We start from the raw sequence: 19,511 nt of genomic DNA, 5'->3' as shown, positions 1-19,511 counted from the left end.
ACAATGTGCGAATGCAAATTCATCTAAAGTTACTACATGTAAAATTAAGATTTATCTTTATATCTATATACATATAGTTCCTTCCCAACTTTCTCCCAAGTCTTTTTGCCCTTTGTTTTGGTTGCTTGTTTCTTTGTTCAGTCTAAACAACGTCATTTGCCTGTGTTATCTTGTGCAGAATGTGTACTTATTTTTGTCAGAAGGAGCGGCCTTGTTACATGAAAATCACACACACACACACACACACACACACACACACACACACACACACACACACACACACACACACACACACACACACACACACACACACACACACACACACACACACACACAATGTGCTGTGTTTTATTGGCCCTGTAATCCGTTTGTGATTTCTGGGAAGGGAATCCATTAGAGCATCCCGTCATTTCATAGCTCTGAGTCCTGAGTCGGGACAATTATACAGACAACACACACACACAAACAGTCCGGACACTTCGATTTTACAGGAGTGCAATTAATCACGCTCAGCCAAATAATTCATTCCACTACTACAGACAACATACAGACACACACACACACACACACACACACACACACACACACTTCATAACCCACACACTTTATAACCCACTGGCCCAGTCTTGCGGTCTAAGCAATTAATGAAAATGGGACCATGGGAGACGGAGTGTGCATATGTCTGTGTGTGTGTGTGTGTGTGTGTGTGTGTGTGTGTGTGTGTGTGTGTGTGTGTGTGTACATACCATCCATATGCACTTCCTGCATTTAGCTCATACTTCCTGCATTTCGCTCATACCCCCTCATCATTCTACCCAGCCTCTATCCATCTCTCTCACTCCATCTGTCTCACTCCGTCTGTCTCACTCCGTCTGTCTCACTCTGTCTGTCTCTCCCTCTTGATAAATCCTCTAATTTCTAAAATGCATCCTGTTTGCAGGTCTCCATACTGCCAACATTCATCCGTACCTGTCTGATGGGGCACTCTTAGCGTTAGCTTCTTAGCTTGTACACACTCTGTCTGATGGGGCACTCTTAGCGTTAGCTTCTTAGCTTGTACACACTCTGTCTGATGGGGCACTCTTAGCGTTAGCTTCTTAGCTTGTACACACTCATACCTGTCTGATGGGGCACTCTTAGCGTTAGCTTCTTAGCTTGTACACACTCTGTCTGATGGGGCACTCTTAGCGTTAGCTTCTTAGCTTGTACACAGAGCCACAGCTGCAGCTGGTGCTTTCTGGTAACTCAGTGGATGTATGAAATGCTATGTGCTCTGTGGTTGCACCTCCACCATGCTATGTGCTCTGTGCTGTCTGATGTGCTGATCGTAAACATGGCTGAGGATGTACAACAATTATGCTCTTACTATTTTACTGAGTTACCGGAATGACCAGCATGAATTATTTAGAGAATTGCAGTAATGGATAATGATTCTGTGTGTGTGTGTGTGTGTACAGGCAAACCTTTCTGTAGGCAAACACAAAGCTTCAAAGAGCTTCAAAACAGCTCCAGTGTGCTTGTTTAGTGAAGGGTGTACTGTGTGTGAGTGTGTGTGTGTGCGTGTGTGAGTGTGTGTGTGTACAGTATGTGTGTGTACGTGTGTGTGTGTGTGTGTGTGTGTGTGTGTACCTGTCCGTAGGCGAACACGGTGGCGTTGTAGCCCTCGAAGCATCCCTCGATGAGTTTGTGGACGCATGCCCTGTAGATGGACTCCTGCTGGGCGTCGATGTCGAACACAAAGTCGTACGTGAAGGCCTTGTCTTTACCCAGAAGCACCTGGGGCTCACCAGGGGTCACCAACGTGCAGATGTGACACCCCTCAATCTTCTCCTTCGCCATCTGAGGCCGGATCCTGCCAGACAAAACACACACACAAACATGTTAGAGGATCAGATCAGCTGTGGTCATTAAACACACACTCACAGGACACAAGCGCACACATACATACACACACACACACACACACACAAACATGTTAGAGGATCAGATCAGCTGTGGTCATTAAACACACACTCACAGGACACAAGCGCGCACACACACACACACACACACACACACACAAACATGTTAGAGGATCAGATCAGCTGTGGTCATTAAACACACTCTCACAGGACACAAGCGCACACACACACACACACACGCACAGACGCACACACACCACATCATATCACATTTGAGGCAGACATCTCTGCTCATCAACAGCCCCACACACAGACTCTCTAGAGAGACACACACACACACACACACAAAATCTCATTAAAGGATCAGCTGCAGTCATTCCATTGACACAGACGTGCATGTGCACACGCAATTACATCCATGCTACATACCAATGCCCATCTGCAACCCCCCCCCCTTGGTCCTAAAGCCAATGCTAATAAACACACACACACACACACACACACCTCAGAACTGTTCCTAAAGCCAATGCTAACTGACACACACTTCTCAGAACTGGTCCTGAAGCCAATGCTAACACAGCTGGATTAGCATATGATGCCAACACGCAAACACACCACCCCCACACACACACACACACACACACACACACACACACAAACACACCTAATGAGCAATTAACTAATGATCAGATGTTGGTGTTTTTCTTCTGTCCAAGTCAATTTACACTACACAGGATAGTGTATCATTCCTCTTTCTTGTGTTCCGTGTGTAACCACAAGTTGCTCTGAGAATAGCAATGCTCTTGGAACAGAATTGGATAAAAGTGTCTGCCAAATTAATACATGTAAATGTAAAGAAACAAACAAATAAACAAATTCAAACAGGTTGTTATAGCAGCTGCCTCCATGAAGCCTACATCATGCACACACACCACCCACACATATACATATACACACACTCTGTAAGGACAGGGAGGATCTTTCTCTCAATAATCCATACTGTACACAAACAGGCCCAGTATTGTTAGCGAACTAAAATAGTTCACGTTGACGTCTTTGAAACAGTATCCTCAGGCGTTCGGAAAACAAACACACCCGCACACACACAGATGCAAAAACAAAAGTGGTCTGGGTCCAGTGTACGCAAAACAAAAATTTGCACAAAAAGTCTCTCTCTCACACACACAGACACACACAAGCTTCACCTCAAAACACACAACACACTTTTATTGCCTTGTACTATTCTATTGCCCCCCCCCCCCACACACACACACAACTGCCTCAACTGCCATTCCACCCACACCTGGGGACATTAGCTGTGAACGCTGACTGGAGATGCTATCGCTAATGCTAACAGGACTAGCCTCCACTCAACCGCTGTCTGAGCAGGTGATAAGCTAGCGCTAGCAGGAGAGAGGAGTTCTTCTCCCACTGACCAGCTGTGACAGGAAACAAGAGAACCATGAATAATCAATTCAACACACACACACACACACACACACACACACACACACACACACACACACACACACACACACACACACACACACACACACACACACACACACACACACACACACACACACACACACACACACACACACCAGGCCACTAGGGATGCTCTGTTGCTTCTTCTGTCCTTCCAAGGTCCACCCATCCATGAATCCTCCAGTCCATTCCAACCACAAACCCAGGAGAGTTACACACACATACACACACACACACACACACATTCATAAATGGACACAAAAACACACTTGCACATCTATAGATCATTCCAAGCTCAGAGATACAAATGACAACATACAAACTGTTAGTACACACACACACGCCCTTTCCTCATTAATGCCACTTATATCAAACAGTGCAACAGATAATGTGCATCACTTGTTCACTACAACAAAATGTCAGTGTTGTCTGCTTGCATCTGTGTGTTTATGTGGTGTGTGTGTGTGTGTGTGTGTGTGTGGTAATGCTGAAACAGAGGTCCGTGTGTTATCTGTTCTGCCTGCTTTGCATGTCCACCCACAGAGGGCATGAGAGAGGAGCAGTCCGATGACATCATCATGACCAGATAGCTGCTGACTCTTCGTCCTGGTTCCTTCCCAGAATCAACCACTAGCTACCTGGATCAGAAACCACACAGAACCTAACACTAGCTACCTGGATCAGAAACCACACAGAACCTAACACTAGCTACCTGGATCAGAAACCACACAGAACCTAACACTAGCTACCTGGATCAGAAACCACACAGAACCTAACACTAGCTATCTGAACAGGAACCATGCAGAACCAACCACTGGCTATCGTGATCAGGAACCACACTAACAAAACCACTAGCTATCAGGATCAGGAACCAAGCTGAATAAAGCGCTAACTATCTGGATCAGGAATAATGGCACGTGATGGCAGACTTGCTTCCACTACAACCAAGCTTTGGATTTGTATCAACCCCCCCACCACCCTACCGTCACCCACTCCCTCTTTCTTTCTCTCCAAATCCCTCTCCATCTCTCTATCCTTCTCTTCATCTTTCCTCTCTCTCTCTCTCTCTCTCTGGCGCTCTCTCCTTCTCTCTCCACTCTATTCAATGTGGCTTTAATGGACTGATTGTCCTGACCCAGTGTTCCCAATCCACAAAATGCCAGTGTTATGAAAAAACAATAACAGTAATGAATGCATGAAAGCAATAAATAGTTGAACTGTATTAACTTGGCAGAAAAAATAAATAAAATTCATGAAATGCGCACGCACGCACACTCTCTCTCACACACACACACACACACACACAATATTCTCTCAGAGACACACAAACAATCATTGTTCCTGTAGTCTGATGTCCCATCTCCCTCTCACTGGGATTCTATTACCCAGCCGCCACCCATCTGTCTCTTGAGTTTGAGGTTATAATGTGGGCCGTTTTTACTTGGACTTGGTTTGCTTTCTATCTTTTTGATAATAAAGGAAACTTAGAAATCAAAGTTTCTATCTCCACCTCCCCCCATCTCTCTCTCTCTGTGTCTCTCTCCCTCCCCCCATCTTTCTCTCTCTCTCTCCCTCCCCCATCTCTCTCTCTCTCTCTGGCTTTCTCCTCTTCTCCAGAGACATGATGATGGCGACTAAAAGGAACATAAACAGGATCAGAGAGTGCTGACGTTCAGGCAGCAAAACAGGAAGGCTGACGGCTCTACGAGCAGAGGCACGGGAACTGGCAACCAATCATAGGACAGGGTGGCGTGGGAAGGGGGGGGGGTCTGACTCACGCAAAGCATAGCATGGGTTTGGGGTGGGGGTGGGGGGGTACTGCAGGTCACAGCACAAGGGGCAGGGGGGGCAGTTACAGTATCCAGTGCCATGCATGTAGGGGGCATGTTGATGCTGCACAGAGGCAGCCATGTTTTCAGGAAATGAGCGGAGCTGGCAGTGTCAGGAGTCAGGCCACATAAACACAGCAAAGGTGGGTCAGCCCTGCTGGACGCCGGTCAGGGAGGAAGACTCCCACCACCACACCACGCACGCACGCACTGCGGTCAACGCAGGGAGAAGTGGGGTGGGAGAGGGAGAGAGGGAGAGAGAGAAGGAGAAAGAGAGAGAGAGAGAGAGAGAGAGATGGAGAGAGAGAAGGAGAGAGGTTGAGAGAGAGAGGTTGAGAGAGAGAGATGGAGAGGAAGAGGGAAGGAGAGAGAGCAAGAGAGATAGGGGGTGAGAGAGAGAGAGAGGGGGAGAGAGAGAGAGAGAGAGAGGGGGAGAGAGAGAGGGCGGGTCAACATAGGATCAAAAGAGCATAGAAAGGGCAAAAGACAGAGAGAGATAGTGAGTAGATGACAGTCAAAGAGACTGAGAGAGAGAAAGAGAGAGAGAAAGGATGGAGTGTGAGAGAGAGAGAGCAAGAGAGGGGGAGGGAGAGTGTGTGTGTGAGGGGATGGGGGGATGAGAGACAAAGGTGATCCATACCGCCACTCATCTCTGTTCTGCTGCCAAGAGTCAGACTCTACGAACCAAGGGTCAACCACTCCTGTTTCCGTAGCAACACGGAGCTGCGGGGGGACACACTCCCTCCCTGCCAAAAAGCCCACTGATGACCCGTGCCCAGAGAGACCCCCTCCTCACTAACAAAGCAGCGCTTGTCAAAGCAACCCCGTTACACACACACACGCACACAAGCAGAGTTTCAAACACACACACACACACGAACACACACACACACATACACAAGTCATTGCATCAGCCTGCCTACAGTTCTGGCACTATGTGAAGGGTCGCTTCTGTCATGCATGTGTGTAAACAATCCAACCAGCTGGAGACAGTGGTGAATCCTGTGTGTGTGTCTGTGTATGTGTGTGTGTGTGTGTGTGTGTGTGTACCAGACATCTCCTAAGGGCGAGGCCAGGGCTGGAGAAACTGGGTTAGACGGCCTACCTACCCTAAAGGACAAAGGGTCCAACATCTCAACACATAACACAACGATTTCTTTTGTGTGTATATTTTTTACAGTCTACGGTGTGTACTTACAATGAAACTGGTTAATTGATAATTGTGAAAAAAACTAAAAATATTAATATAATAAAACTAACTAATACAAAATATTAGTCGTTGGTTTCAGCTTGTTTACATTTTATTGTTAAAGCCCTATTGTGTGTGTGTTTGAGTTCATGTGTTTGTTTTTGTGTGTGTTTATATATGTGTGTGTGGTGTGTGTGTGTGTGTGTGTGTGTTTACTTTTCCAGAGCACGAATCATACATCATGAGAGGGGGTTAAACACACTGCCCTTCAGTTCCTCTCTGTCCACACACACACACACACACACACACACACATAAAGAGACCTGGTGTTTTGGGCTCACATCATAGGGTCCTTTGCCTTCTCAGCCTCCTTCTTCTCTCTCTCAATCGCCCCGCCCCCCCATATTCTACTTCTTCTCTTCATTTCTCTCTCTTCGTATCACTCTCTTTGCCTCTCTCTCCCCCATCTCTCTCTTTCCCCCATCTCTCTCTCACTCTCCCTTTGTCTCTCTCTCCCCCATCTCTCTCTCCCCCCATCTCTCTGTCTTCGCCCCTCTCTCTCTCCCCCATCTCTCACTCCTTCCCTCCATTGGAAAAACAGATCAGTGGGTCAGTGGGGGAGGGGAGGGGAGATGGCCCCTCGTTCATTTCCTCTCTCAAGATAACACAGGGGCTCCTTTTTTCTCACACACACTCTGGAGACTCACTCCCAGTTTTGGGCTGGTCCTGCATAGCACGCACACACACACATAGACACACACACACACACACACACACACACACACACACACACACACACACACACACACACACACGGACATTTTTTTTTCAATCATGAATCTGATTAAAGATTTCAACCAAACTGATTACTTGAACGCTAAATAAACTGTTTGGCGTTTATTCTGCGTTTACATGGAACAAGCCTTTTATCATTTAGAAGCTCCTAGTCGTATTGCCACCATGGAAACTCATTTGTTTACGTCACTGTGCATCATTAGCACATAGGGAACATCTACTCAGAAAGAAGAAATGTACTCCAACAATCGGAATACTTTTTAAAACGGGTGGATTTTTCAATCGATCGGATTATCAGAGCGGAGTACACCACCTCTCACCATCCGATTGGAAATTTAGCCGGATCGGGCTGAGTCCGATCAGGTGAGGTGTTCACATGTTCACAACAGAACATGCTGTTCTAGAATGCCACACAGGAGAATGGGCCTTAGATGCTCAGGGACACATTTCACCTCACCAACCAGAGGTCTTAGGGCATCAAGGCAGCCACCAGCAAATATTTGTTGTGTATGTGTATGAGAGAGAGAGAGAAAGAGAGAGAGAGAGAGATAGGAGAGAGAGAGAGAGAGAGTGAGTATGTGTGTGTGTAAAGTAAACCTTAATCAGCAATGAAGGTCATTAGTCAATCAGCAGCTTCCCATTAACCAACAAACACACAGTAGGAGGGCTTGGTGGAAACATAAACACACACACATACGCGCACACACACACTTGGGTGGCCATGTATCCTGGGACTTCCAGTCCACAGGAAGTCAAACAGACACATCTATAAACACACACACACACACACACACACACACACACACACAGGAAGGCCATGTGGCTGGAGAGTGAAACCAGTCACAGGCAATTAACTCAGTCCAGAGTACGCACACACACGCACGCACACACACACACACACACACACACACACACACACACACACACACACACACACACACACACACACACACACACACACACCAGTGATGATATGTTGACACCTTCATGATGATTTGGTCAATCATAATGCTGAGTACATGTCTGTTTGGTTTAGCACACGTGCACAGAAACACACACACACCCATACAAACTGCTTATGTGATAACACCTCTTACATATTTCCATGACAATGCCGAGTTCATCACAGTTAACACACAAACACAACATGCCATAACATACACACCCTTGTGAATATATAGACAAACAGCTACACTCACACAAAACTGTAGCCGGCGCCAGAGAAGAAAAACTGAGCCCAACGTGTGGAAAGACTAGGGCTGAATACAGGATTTCCCTTTGAGCAATCTATGGGCTCCAGTATAGGCCTGGCGCGCGCACGCACGCACGCGCACGCACGCACACACACACACACACACACACACAGTACACACAAATGCCCTGCACAGGGAAGGAAAGGGAGTCCTAAAGACTTCACACAAAACACATTCAAATCCAATGACAGCCATACAACACACACATACACACACAAATCAAGCCCAGGCAAGCCATCCAGTCTCCACTTATTATCCAGTCTTCCACTTAATATAACTATTTTCAAGTAAGTGAGTCATTTATTCTTTGTGTGTTCATGAATTCTGTGGGCTGATTTGTGTATATTTGCATTAGGCCAACATTGGTCATCATTCTAACAGTTACATATGAGATAAATGTAACCTGTTCATCCTGTTCTCTCTCTCACACACACACACACACTTGAGATGTTCATTTTGTAGGCTTTTACCCTACACAGTCCCCACTGAGTGCCAAGCAACTGTAGTAAGCCTTTTTTTAACACACACACACACACACACACACACACACAAACACACACACAAACACAGAGAGAGAGAGAGAGAGAGAGAGAGAGAGAGAGAGAGAGAGAGAGAGAGAGAGAGAGAGAGAGAGAGAGAGAGAGAGAGAGAGAGAGAGAGAGAGAGAGAGAGAGAGAGAGAGAGAGAGAGAGAGAAAGATAGAGACAGAGAGGGTGAGAGAAGCTGGCAGATACTTGGCTGACACACAGCATAGTTAGAATCATCTTAAGAAGCATTTAATGTCATCGAGGTGTCTATCTGGATGTACATCATCCTCCTCTCTCTCTCACACACACACACACACACACACTCAGGCAGCAGAGAAACTGTGCCAGAGATGCTCATTAAATCTCCTGTACAGCGGGCATGATGCCACAAAACACACTTAACACTTCTCACTCCTGACCAATGGCACACACACACCTCATAAAGAAGCACAGTAAATCTAGAACACACACACACACACACAATTGCTTCCGGTCACTAGACTCCCTGCACTACTGGCAGCTGACACCTACCTAAGAAATGATTAGTTTCCACAGATATGTTTCTTTCATTATCACACAAACACACACACACACACACACACACACACACAGGAAGAGAGGTAATCCTCCCTGAGCGAATTCTAAAGACTTTCCATCAGGGAGGAGTGTGTTTATGTCAGCTAATGGCCTCTCTAATAGGTCTGTGTGTGTGTGTGTGTGTCCTATATGCCAGTGTCTGATCTTATAGGTCTGTGTGAGGCTGCCTATAGGAGAGACCATGAGTAAGTGTGTGTGTGTGTGTGTGTGTGTGTCTTCCTCTCTATATACACTTTTGGGGAATAGGCTGTGTGTTTATATCCATGTGTGCTTGATAAAGAGGTAGGTGTGTGTGTGTGTGTGTGTGTGTGTGTGTGTGTGGGCCTCTCCCTTGAGTCCTCTGGTGTCCTTTGAAGATCCTCTCATGAGAGTGCAGGGTTATCAACCCAGCTGCCTGCTCTGTGAAAATGCCTAGTCAGCATTTCACTGCTGCTACGCACGCGCACACACACACACACACATCCTTGCACATTCTCGTCTTTGTCTAAAGTGCATGCGTGTGTGTGTGTGTGTGTGTGTGTGTGTGCGCGTGTGTGTGTGTGTGTGTGTGCGTGTGTGTGTGTGTGTGCACTACAAGTCCCAAGTTTGACAGTAGCAGATTGTGTGTGTTTATGTGATTGGGATCATATCAAACGGTCATATACACAGAAGCAAGGCCTGATATTCAAGTTAAATTGAAGTCAGTGCTTTTACTTGCAAAATCATTCTTGCTGTCCCATTAGTCATAGACAAAACTCAGGAAGTACATTTAAGTGGGTTGCCCCAGGGGATTGTGGGATATTTCCTGTGGGTCTCAATCACAGTTAATAAACACAAGTGTACTAGACTAGAGGACAAACACACACACACACACACACACACACACACACACAGACACACAGACAGAAAAAGAAAAGTGTGAACATATGTGTGCATCTCTGGAAAAGAAAGAACAAATTGATATTGAGTGACTGCGCCTCTGTAAATGAGGGGGTCTGTGTGTGTGTGTGTGTGTGTGTGTGTGTGTGTGTGTGTGTGTGTGTGTGTGTGTGTCACGACACAACCCAATCAGCTGACTAAACACATCTCCCCATATCTCTGTCATATCTGTGAGCAGGAGAGCACGTCCTGGACCGAGCCCTATCTGTGTGGACAAGGAGACACACACACCCCAAACACAGAGAACACATGGACATGGACACACACACACACACACACACACCCCAAACACAGAGAACACAAGGACACACACACACACACACCAAACACAGACAACACATGGACACACACACCTCAAACACAGAGCGCACATGGACACACACACACACACACACACACACACACACACACACACACACACACACACACACACCCCAAACACAGAGAACACATGGACACACACACCTAAAACACAGAGCGCACATGGACACACACACACCTCAAACACACACCCCAAACACAGAGAACACATGGACACACACACACCCCAAATACAGAGCGCACATGGACACACACACACACACCCCAAACACAGAGAGCACATGGACGGACACACGGACACACACACGGACACACACACACACACACACACACACACACACACACACACAGAGAGAACACATGGACACGCACACACACCCCAAACACAAAGCGCACATGGACACACACACACACACCCCAAACACAGAACACATGGACACACACTGCAAGGCCCCAAACACAGAGCACACACGCGGTATGTGTATTTGTGTCTGTGTGTACGTGCTACATGCTAACTTACTTACAGAGAATTAGCCCTTATTCACATTGAGTTGCCTTGTGAATGTAATATGCTATATACAAATAAAAGGGCCTTGACTTGCCTCAAGCCCACTACTGAGCCAGATCCAAGCTTACACAGAGCATTGACTCTGGAAGACAGGGGACAAGAACTGTACAGGCTTGTTTGTGTGCTTGTGTGTGCGCGTGCGCGTGCGTGTGCGTGTGCGTGTGTGCGCGTCTGTCTGTCTGTCTGTCTGTCTGTCTGTCTGTCTGTCTGTCTGTCTGTCTGTCTGTCTGTCTGTCTGTCTGTCTGTCTGTCTGTCTGTCTGTCTGTCTGTCTGTCTGCTTGCATAGAGGACATCAGCTTCAAGTCCTTCAGGTGTGCTCCGTTCTTCTAAGACAGCGTGAGAATCAAGCTGTGGCTCTGTGTGTGTGTATGCTCTGTGTGTATATGACTGTGTGTGTGTGTATGTGCTCTATGTGTGTGTGTGTGTGTGGAGGTGTGTGGCTCTAGAGCCTTTTTTAAAAGCCCCTCGGCGTTCTCTTCATTCTTCTCTGAGTGGACCCAAAACAGACACTCCCAAGCCAAGGTAGTGACCACTTCCCTGTGTCTCCATGGAGACAGGAGTCTGTGTTTGGATCAGGAGCAAACACAAAACAGAAAGACCATGCAACAACAAAAACAGCCCCCCACGGGGAACATGAGAGTGCATCACCTGACACACACACACACACACACACACACCATACTCAGACGGCTCTGTGCAGATGAACCTGATAAGACCCCCTTAAAGAGGCTTTGAACTGACAGCCAACAGGGAATTAGTATTGAGTGTGTTGGCCTCGATATGAAAGGCTGAAGGAACTTACTTAGTTCCTAAATGTCATTATGCCCCAGAACTGTATATCCAATTCAGTCTAACTTACAGGAGGAACAAAACACTGGTCTCATGTTACACACACACACACACACACACACACACACACACACACACACACACACACACACACACACACACACACACACACACACACACACACACACACACACACACACACACACACACACACACACACACACACACACACACACACACACACACACACACACACACACACACACACACACACACACACACACACACACACACACACACACACACACACACCAAAGCTCCAGACTGACTCATAGAGCAGAGTGGACAAGCGAAGGTCATTGAGGCCATTAGGGTCATTAAGTCCATGCAGTGGAGTCCACACTGTCCACAGTGATGGGGGAGAAGAGAGGATAGGAGAGGTGAAGGAGGACGGAGATGGCAGACTACAAACTTGCAAACACAGATTTTAGAGTGTGTCTGTGTGTGTGTGTGTGTGTGTGTGTGTGTGTGTGTGTGTGTGTGTGTGTGTGGTATTGATGGAACCTGGCTGTGCTGATGGGCATTTCCCTGCTAAAGCTGCTCTAAGGAGAGTGTTAATAAAAAAGAGGAGAGCGTGGCACGCTCTGGCTCCAACGTTTCGGCTGTGAGATCCAAAATTCACTACGGAGATGGAGGAAGGTGCTGGATCAAAACCGGAGCTGATCCATCCAACTTTTGAAATTTACTACATTTTTGCATGAACATTAAAATGGACCTTTTGGACCTCCTCGGACTTGGTGTCTTTGCTAATATTTTATTTTTGAGTTCACTGCATTCTGAAAACATCGCCTTTTTGAATGCACCTCTGAGGTGGACTGGATCTGGTTTCGGTTCTGGTTCTAGATGTGGTTTTGATGGTCTTGTGTCAGCTGCTATTTCTATACAGTGGGAAGCATCTGCCTTTCCTACTATTAATTATTTACCAGAGTCTAATTAGAGTGTTGGACGCAGGCGCTAACAGGAAGTGAAGTCTGGACAAGTTCCCGCCCACACAGATTGACACACGCGTGCTGAAATGACATCAGCAGGGGCAAACCGCCTCTGGGCAAACTTTGGGGGGGAAATTAGAATTTAAAATTAAGATTGCCATATGCTGTGTTCGTCAGCGAGCATGTGTGTGTGTGTGTGTGTGTAGGCTATGTGTGGGAGGCTGCTGCTCTGAAGCATATGGCGGAGAGAATTAAGGGGGGTTCGGGGGTTGGGATCGTTTGGGAGCATAACTGCTATACTGTAGCCATGACGATGGGAAAACTGAATCTGTGCTCCACCAACACCAGGAAGTGATCAGTTGCAGGCCAGTGGTCCTGGAGGTGAACACCAGCGGATATAGAGGTCAGGGGTAACTATGTGCAACCACTCTTCCTGAAACTATCTGGAGATAGATAAACAGAACCCATCTTGACCTCCTCTCCAGAACAAGTCTTCATCTTCAGTCTCTGGAACCCATATGGTTGCACCAATACACACACACCATCACACACACACACACACACGAGAACACTCTGAGGACCTCCTGTCTGGGGGCTGTGGAGTGGCAGTAGTGTGAAGAGTGGTGCTGACCATTTCCACACACACACACACACACACACACACACACACACACACACTCTTTCTGTGAGTGGTGCTCACGGTTTCAATGACAGCCCCAGTCCTTATTCATGAGGTGCTGAATCCATCATATTGATTTTCTGTGAGGAGAATGACTCCATGATGAGGGTAGTGTCAGGATGACAAGCACGCACGCGCACACACACACACACACACACACAGCTTCTGTGCTCAGTATTGAGATTACTGTAAGTGATGGGCAGACACACACACACACGCACACGCACACACAGTGTCTGTGCCCTCTGGCAGACGTCCAGAGAGAGGGAATCTCCATTCCCGCCCGAACCATTGCAGGAGGGCGGGACAAACAGATGTCCATCATATCTCTAATTAAAGCCCCACAGCAGTGCACCATCCCTCACACACACACACACACACACACACACACACACACACACACACACACACACACACACACACACACACACACACAGGAATAATTAAATAAGAAATTAAATCAACCTCACAGATACACAAGCTTTATCAAATCACATCTCAGTCTCAGTTGAAATGATGCTGGCATGGAGGAATGCAGAGAGCAGTGCACAAGTGACAACCCACACCCTAGCACTACTCCTGGGGGGGGACATCCTGAGCACTACTCCTGGGGAGAGGACATCCTGAGCACTACTCCTGGGGGGGGGGGGGGAGACATCCTGAGCACTACTCCTGGGGGACGTCCTGAGCACTACTCCTGGGGGGGGGGGGGGGGGGACGTCCTGAGCACTAGTCCTGGGGGACGTCCTGAGCACTAATCCGGGGGGGACGTCCTGAGCACTACTCCTGGGGGAATGCTAGTCCTGGGGGGAACCAACGCTGAAATACGGCATCATGGAAGCTTTAAGTGTTCTAAAAATATGTTCTTAGGCATTCTCATGTTCTTTTAATTAAGAGTTCTTACACCATTTACAGAAGTACCCTGAAAGATTCTGCAAAGATGCACCGACTAGATGGGCGATCCGTTGCGGAACCCTTTACACGTCCATGGCACATTAGTTTGGCTGCACTGAGCAAGCAGATAAAAGCAGCTTTCTAAACAGAACTCAAACTAAACTTTAAGCACAAAAGGCTCCTATAGAACATTTATATGATCTAAGAAGTTCTTTGTCTTTATCTTTGAGATCCTCATCAGATCCCTAACGTTCCACCACACACACACACGCACGCACGCAAGCAAGCACATCAGATCCCTAACGTTCCAAGACTACACTTGATGGGAGGAGCCTCCAACTGTTGCCATGGTGAGTAGACGTCTGTCGCCAGGGACGACACAGGGACGCTGGCTGTTTGGCGGGCTGGTGGACACCAGACGGTCTGGCGGACGAGTCTGTCTGTCCCGTGGCGATTTGCCCCTGCCACCCCGGGTGAAGGCTGGCATCGGGGCCAGTGCTGCTAGCGGAGGCAGAATGCCCACGCGAGGTGGCACACGAGGGGCAGATGGCACGACTGCTGCCATGGTAACGGCTGCCGCAGGGCAAAGGAGGCATGGGGACAGAGTGGGAGGGGCAGGCAATATGTTCTAACCAATCAGGTGTGTCGAGTTAATAAACAGCGGGGACACGTGTTTATCTGATTGGATGAAATTACATGTACATGATTAACTATCTAGGAACTAGGGACCTTAGGACCCATACATATCATTTTACAACATGAAGTCTGTTGTTAACAAACAGGCACATGCACACACACACACACACTGCACTAGTCTAGTACGCCCTACCCTCACACACACTGCACTAGTCTAGTACCCCCTACCCTCACACACACTGCACTAGTCTAGTACTCTAAACCCTCACACACACGGCACTAGTCTAGTACTCTAAACCCTCACACACACTGCACTAGTCTAGTACCCCCTACCCTCACACACACTGCACTAGTCTAGTACTCTAAACCCTCACACACACTGCACTAGTCTAGTACTCTAAACCCTCACACACACTGCACTAGTCTAGTACTCTAAACCCTTACACACACTGCACTAGTCTAGTACCCCCTACCCTCTTACACACACGGCACTTGGCCCACAGCCTCGCGCTGAGCCCAGGGTCACAAACACCAGAAGGTTCTCTGAGGGTGCGGTCGGTCACTGCCTGTCAGTTGGGCCATAAACCTCGTCCGCGGGCCGGTCCGGTCGGCCTTAGTAATTGGATGGAGGCGGCGGTACCGTACCTGATCGTCACGGCAGCCACTTTGGGAGATTAGAGCGCCACAACGCCATAACTCACACATGCTGACTGGACCATATGGGAACCACTTTCCAGCACACGTACATGTACACGCACACACACAAACCACAAACACACAGGTACACACATACACACAGGCACACACAGGTACCCACATACACACATACACACATACACACACACAACAAACTCACACACACACACAACAAACACACCAACACACATACACACAAAGACACACACATACCGCACAGACACCCCACAAACACAAACACACAAACAGCATAAACGCACAAATACACAACAGCGAGACACACGCAAGAGTGAAACACATAAACATGCACACATTCCTAATTAGTTCCACAAGGAGACATTCTCACGGCTGCTACTCCTCCCATATCTCTCTCAGGCCTGGATCTTTCCAAGAGATCCGCATGCGGACCTGAAGTACACTTTTATCTTAACAGCAGTCCAGAAACACTGCTGGAACATACAGTCCCTCTACATCTGCTGTGTGTGTGTGTATGGGAGGATATCTATCTCTCTCTCTCTCTCTCTCTCTCTCTCTCTCTCTCTCTCTCACGCACACACACACGCACACACACATAGACAGACACACACACACACACACACACACACAGACACAGACAGACACACACACACACACACACACACACACACACACACACACACAGACAGACACACACACACCTCTGAATAAACATGAAGAGACAAAGCCGAGGGCTTCTGTCTGTGTTCCCTGCAGCCAGCAGGGCTGGTTGTGTGTATGCATGTGTGTGTATGTGTGTGTGTGTGTGTGTTTCTGTGTCTGTGTGTGTTTAAGGACCCTGAGACGAGCAGCCCGTTGTAGGGAGTGCGTATGTGTGTGTGTGTGAGTGTGTGTGTGTGTGTGTGTGAGTGTGTGTGTGTGTGTGTGTGTGTGTGAGTGTGTGTGAGTGTGTGTGTGAGTATGAGAGAGAGAGAGAGAGAGAGCCGTGCCCCCTGTGTCGCTACTCTGCTGTAAAGACCTGTCACTACTCATCAGAGCAAAAATACAGAGAAGCAAAGCTCCCGCCACAACCACACACACACACACACACACACACACACACACAAAGACAGACGCAGACACATGTAGACATGCATATATAGAAATCCAAGCACACACACAGCCATAAACAGAAACGTCTAATTCATAGACAGACACAACACAATGATATAGACACAGACAGACACATGCATGTAAGCATACAAACACATGAACATGCATAAACTAGGACACACACACACACAGTCATACACACACACACACACACACACACACACAGTCACACAGAGTCCGTCTGAACACACAGCTCTCTGCATCGCTCCCAAAAGGCTGCTAACTGGTCGATCTCACGCAGAGCCCTACAGGATAGGATTACCCCCATTATAAACCAAGCTTACCAGCACATACACACACACACACACGTCCTCATACCTACTCGTACACACACACACACACAAAGGTTGGAACAGCCAGGGGTGGACCCCTCCAGGGGCCCTGGGCCCAACATGGGAACAAGAGGATCATGGGAACATGGCTAACTAGCACACGCAGATTACATTACAGTAATATTCCATTCAATTGCAGACCAGTCCAATGGCACACGGTCTCTGCATGAGCACTGGGCAGACTGTATTGAGCACACAGTCTCTGGTCCAGAATGCTACCACTGTATTGAGCACACAGTCTCTGGTCCAGAACGCTACCACTGTATTGAGCACACGGTCTCTGGTCCAGAACGCTACCACTGTATTGAGCACACGGTCTCTGGTCCAGAACGCTACCACTGTATTGAGCACACGGTCTCTGGTCCAGAACGCTACCACTGTATTGAGCACACGGTCTCTGGTCCAGAACGCTACCACTGTATTGAGCACACGGTCTGTGGTCCAGAATGCTACCACTGTATTGAGCACACGGTCTCTGGTCCAGAATGCTAACACTGCATGAGAACTGCACAGCCTGCTTCTCTCCTCTCCTCCGTGGGAACAGGAAACAACAGACACTCACCTGGTGCAACAGACCCTCACCTGGTGCAACAGACCCTCACCTGGTGCAACAGACACTCACCTGGTGCAACAGACACTCACCTGGTGCAACAGACCCTCACCTGGTGCAACAGACACTCACACTCACCTGGTGCAACAGACACTCACCTGGTGCAACAGACACTCACCTGGTGCAACAGACACTCACCTGGTGCAACAGACACTCACCTGGTGCAACCTCTAAGGGCAGAGGGCTCTTTGGCCCAGCTGACCTCAGGTACAGGCCTATGAGGGTGTAGGTCTAAGTTTTACCTACGATGCACACCAACAGATCAATCTGCAGATCAATGTTTACATCAAGGTGTTTATTACACGGCTCTTCACAAGGCAAGTAGAACGCTCCATTGACTTGAATGGGCTTTCCCAAAGTTCTACAGTAAAATATTTTCATGTAATTACCGCTGCAAACATATAATTACCGATGTCAATGGCAACGGAATTTGTGCTTCTACTTCAGGTATTTCATATCACTACGCAAGGACTGGAACTTCATTAAAAAGTGAAAGCAGACGGTTGATCAGCTATGTTCTAAAGAATGTTTGATTCAAGTTCAACGTGTGTTGTTGCGAACTATGTTTCTCAGCAAATGCCACAATGAACGGTAACAAATAGGCTAGGCTATGTAGGCTAAAGTCATATCGTGGGAAGTTTATTATTATTGGGAAAATAAGTCCCGACAGGGCGAACCGGCGTTCTATACATTATCCCGCTTATTACACGGCTACTTGCCAAAACGAGGCAAGTAGCCGTGTAATAAGCGGGATAATGTATAGAACGCCGGTCATTACTGTGAAAATAAGTCCCTTCGGTTCGCCCTGTCGGGACTTATTTTCCCAATAATGACTGGCGTTCTATACATTATCCCTTACGTATGTATCTGCATGTGTGTAAACTTGTATGTGTACAAGTGTGTGTATCTGTGTACATGATCTCTCTGTGTGTGTGTGTGTGTGTGTGTGTGTGTGTGTGTGTGTGTGTGCGTATGTGTACTCTCTCCTCCTAATTAAGGCTGAAGCCTGTTGGTGGAGATGCGCTCTTCCAGTAGAGACGAGGGGGGGGGGGGGGGGGGGGCACACACTCATACAGTCACTAAAGCCAGACACTTCCACATCAGCAGAGCAGAGATTCTAGGTCAATCCTTTATGCGCGCACGCACACACACACACAAACACACACACACCTACTGGATCACTCAGACACACACACAAACACTGATCCCTCTTTTCTGTGTGTCTACAATCCAGTCCAGTCACACACACAGAATTCAAGCATATCCAATCCTGTGTCTTTTTTTTAAAGAGTGTATATGTGTCTGTGTGTGTCTGTGTGTGTGTGTGTGTGTGTGTGTGAGTAGAACTGTGAGGTACTAAGCTACTGTACT

The 19,511-nt window shown here is 47.7% G+C and overlaps 1 protein-coding gene across 4 annotated transcripts in view; it reads right to left on the bottom strand.

The window, feature by feature from the left end:
- kif21b (kinesin family member 21B) overlaps positions 1-19,511 on the bottom strand; it is a 94,110-nt gene that overhangs the window by 59,090 nt on the left and 15,509 nt on the right. For all 4 annotated transcript variants that reach the window (XM_076269309.1, XM_076269311.1, XM_076269310.1 and 1 more), the window contains exon 2: positions 1,630-1,852. In XM_076269309.1, coding sequence (XP_076125424.1) covers positions 1,630-1,852 — 223 coding nt within the window. The remainder of the gene's footprint in view (positions 1-1,629; positions 1,853-19,511) is intronic.

Source organism: Alosa pseudoharengus, unplaced genomic scaffold, assembly GCF_046254945.1.
Source record: "Alosa pseudoharengus isolate Yale_2024_CS ecotype anadromous, Long Island Sound unplaced genomic scaffold, YU_APseudo_1.1 YU_APseudo_1.1_scf_5, whole genome shotgun sequence".
NCBI classification, from domain to species: Eukaryota; Metazoa; Chordata; class Actinopteri; order Clupeiformes; family Clupeidae; genus Alosa; species Alosa pseudoharengus.
The sequence above is the reverse complement of the archived record's forward strand: the minus strand, read 5'-3'. Positions and strand labels throughout refer to the sequence as shown.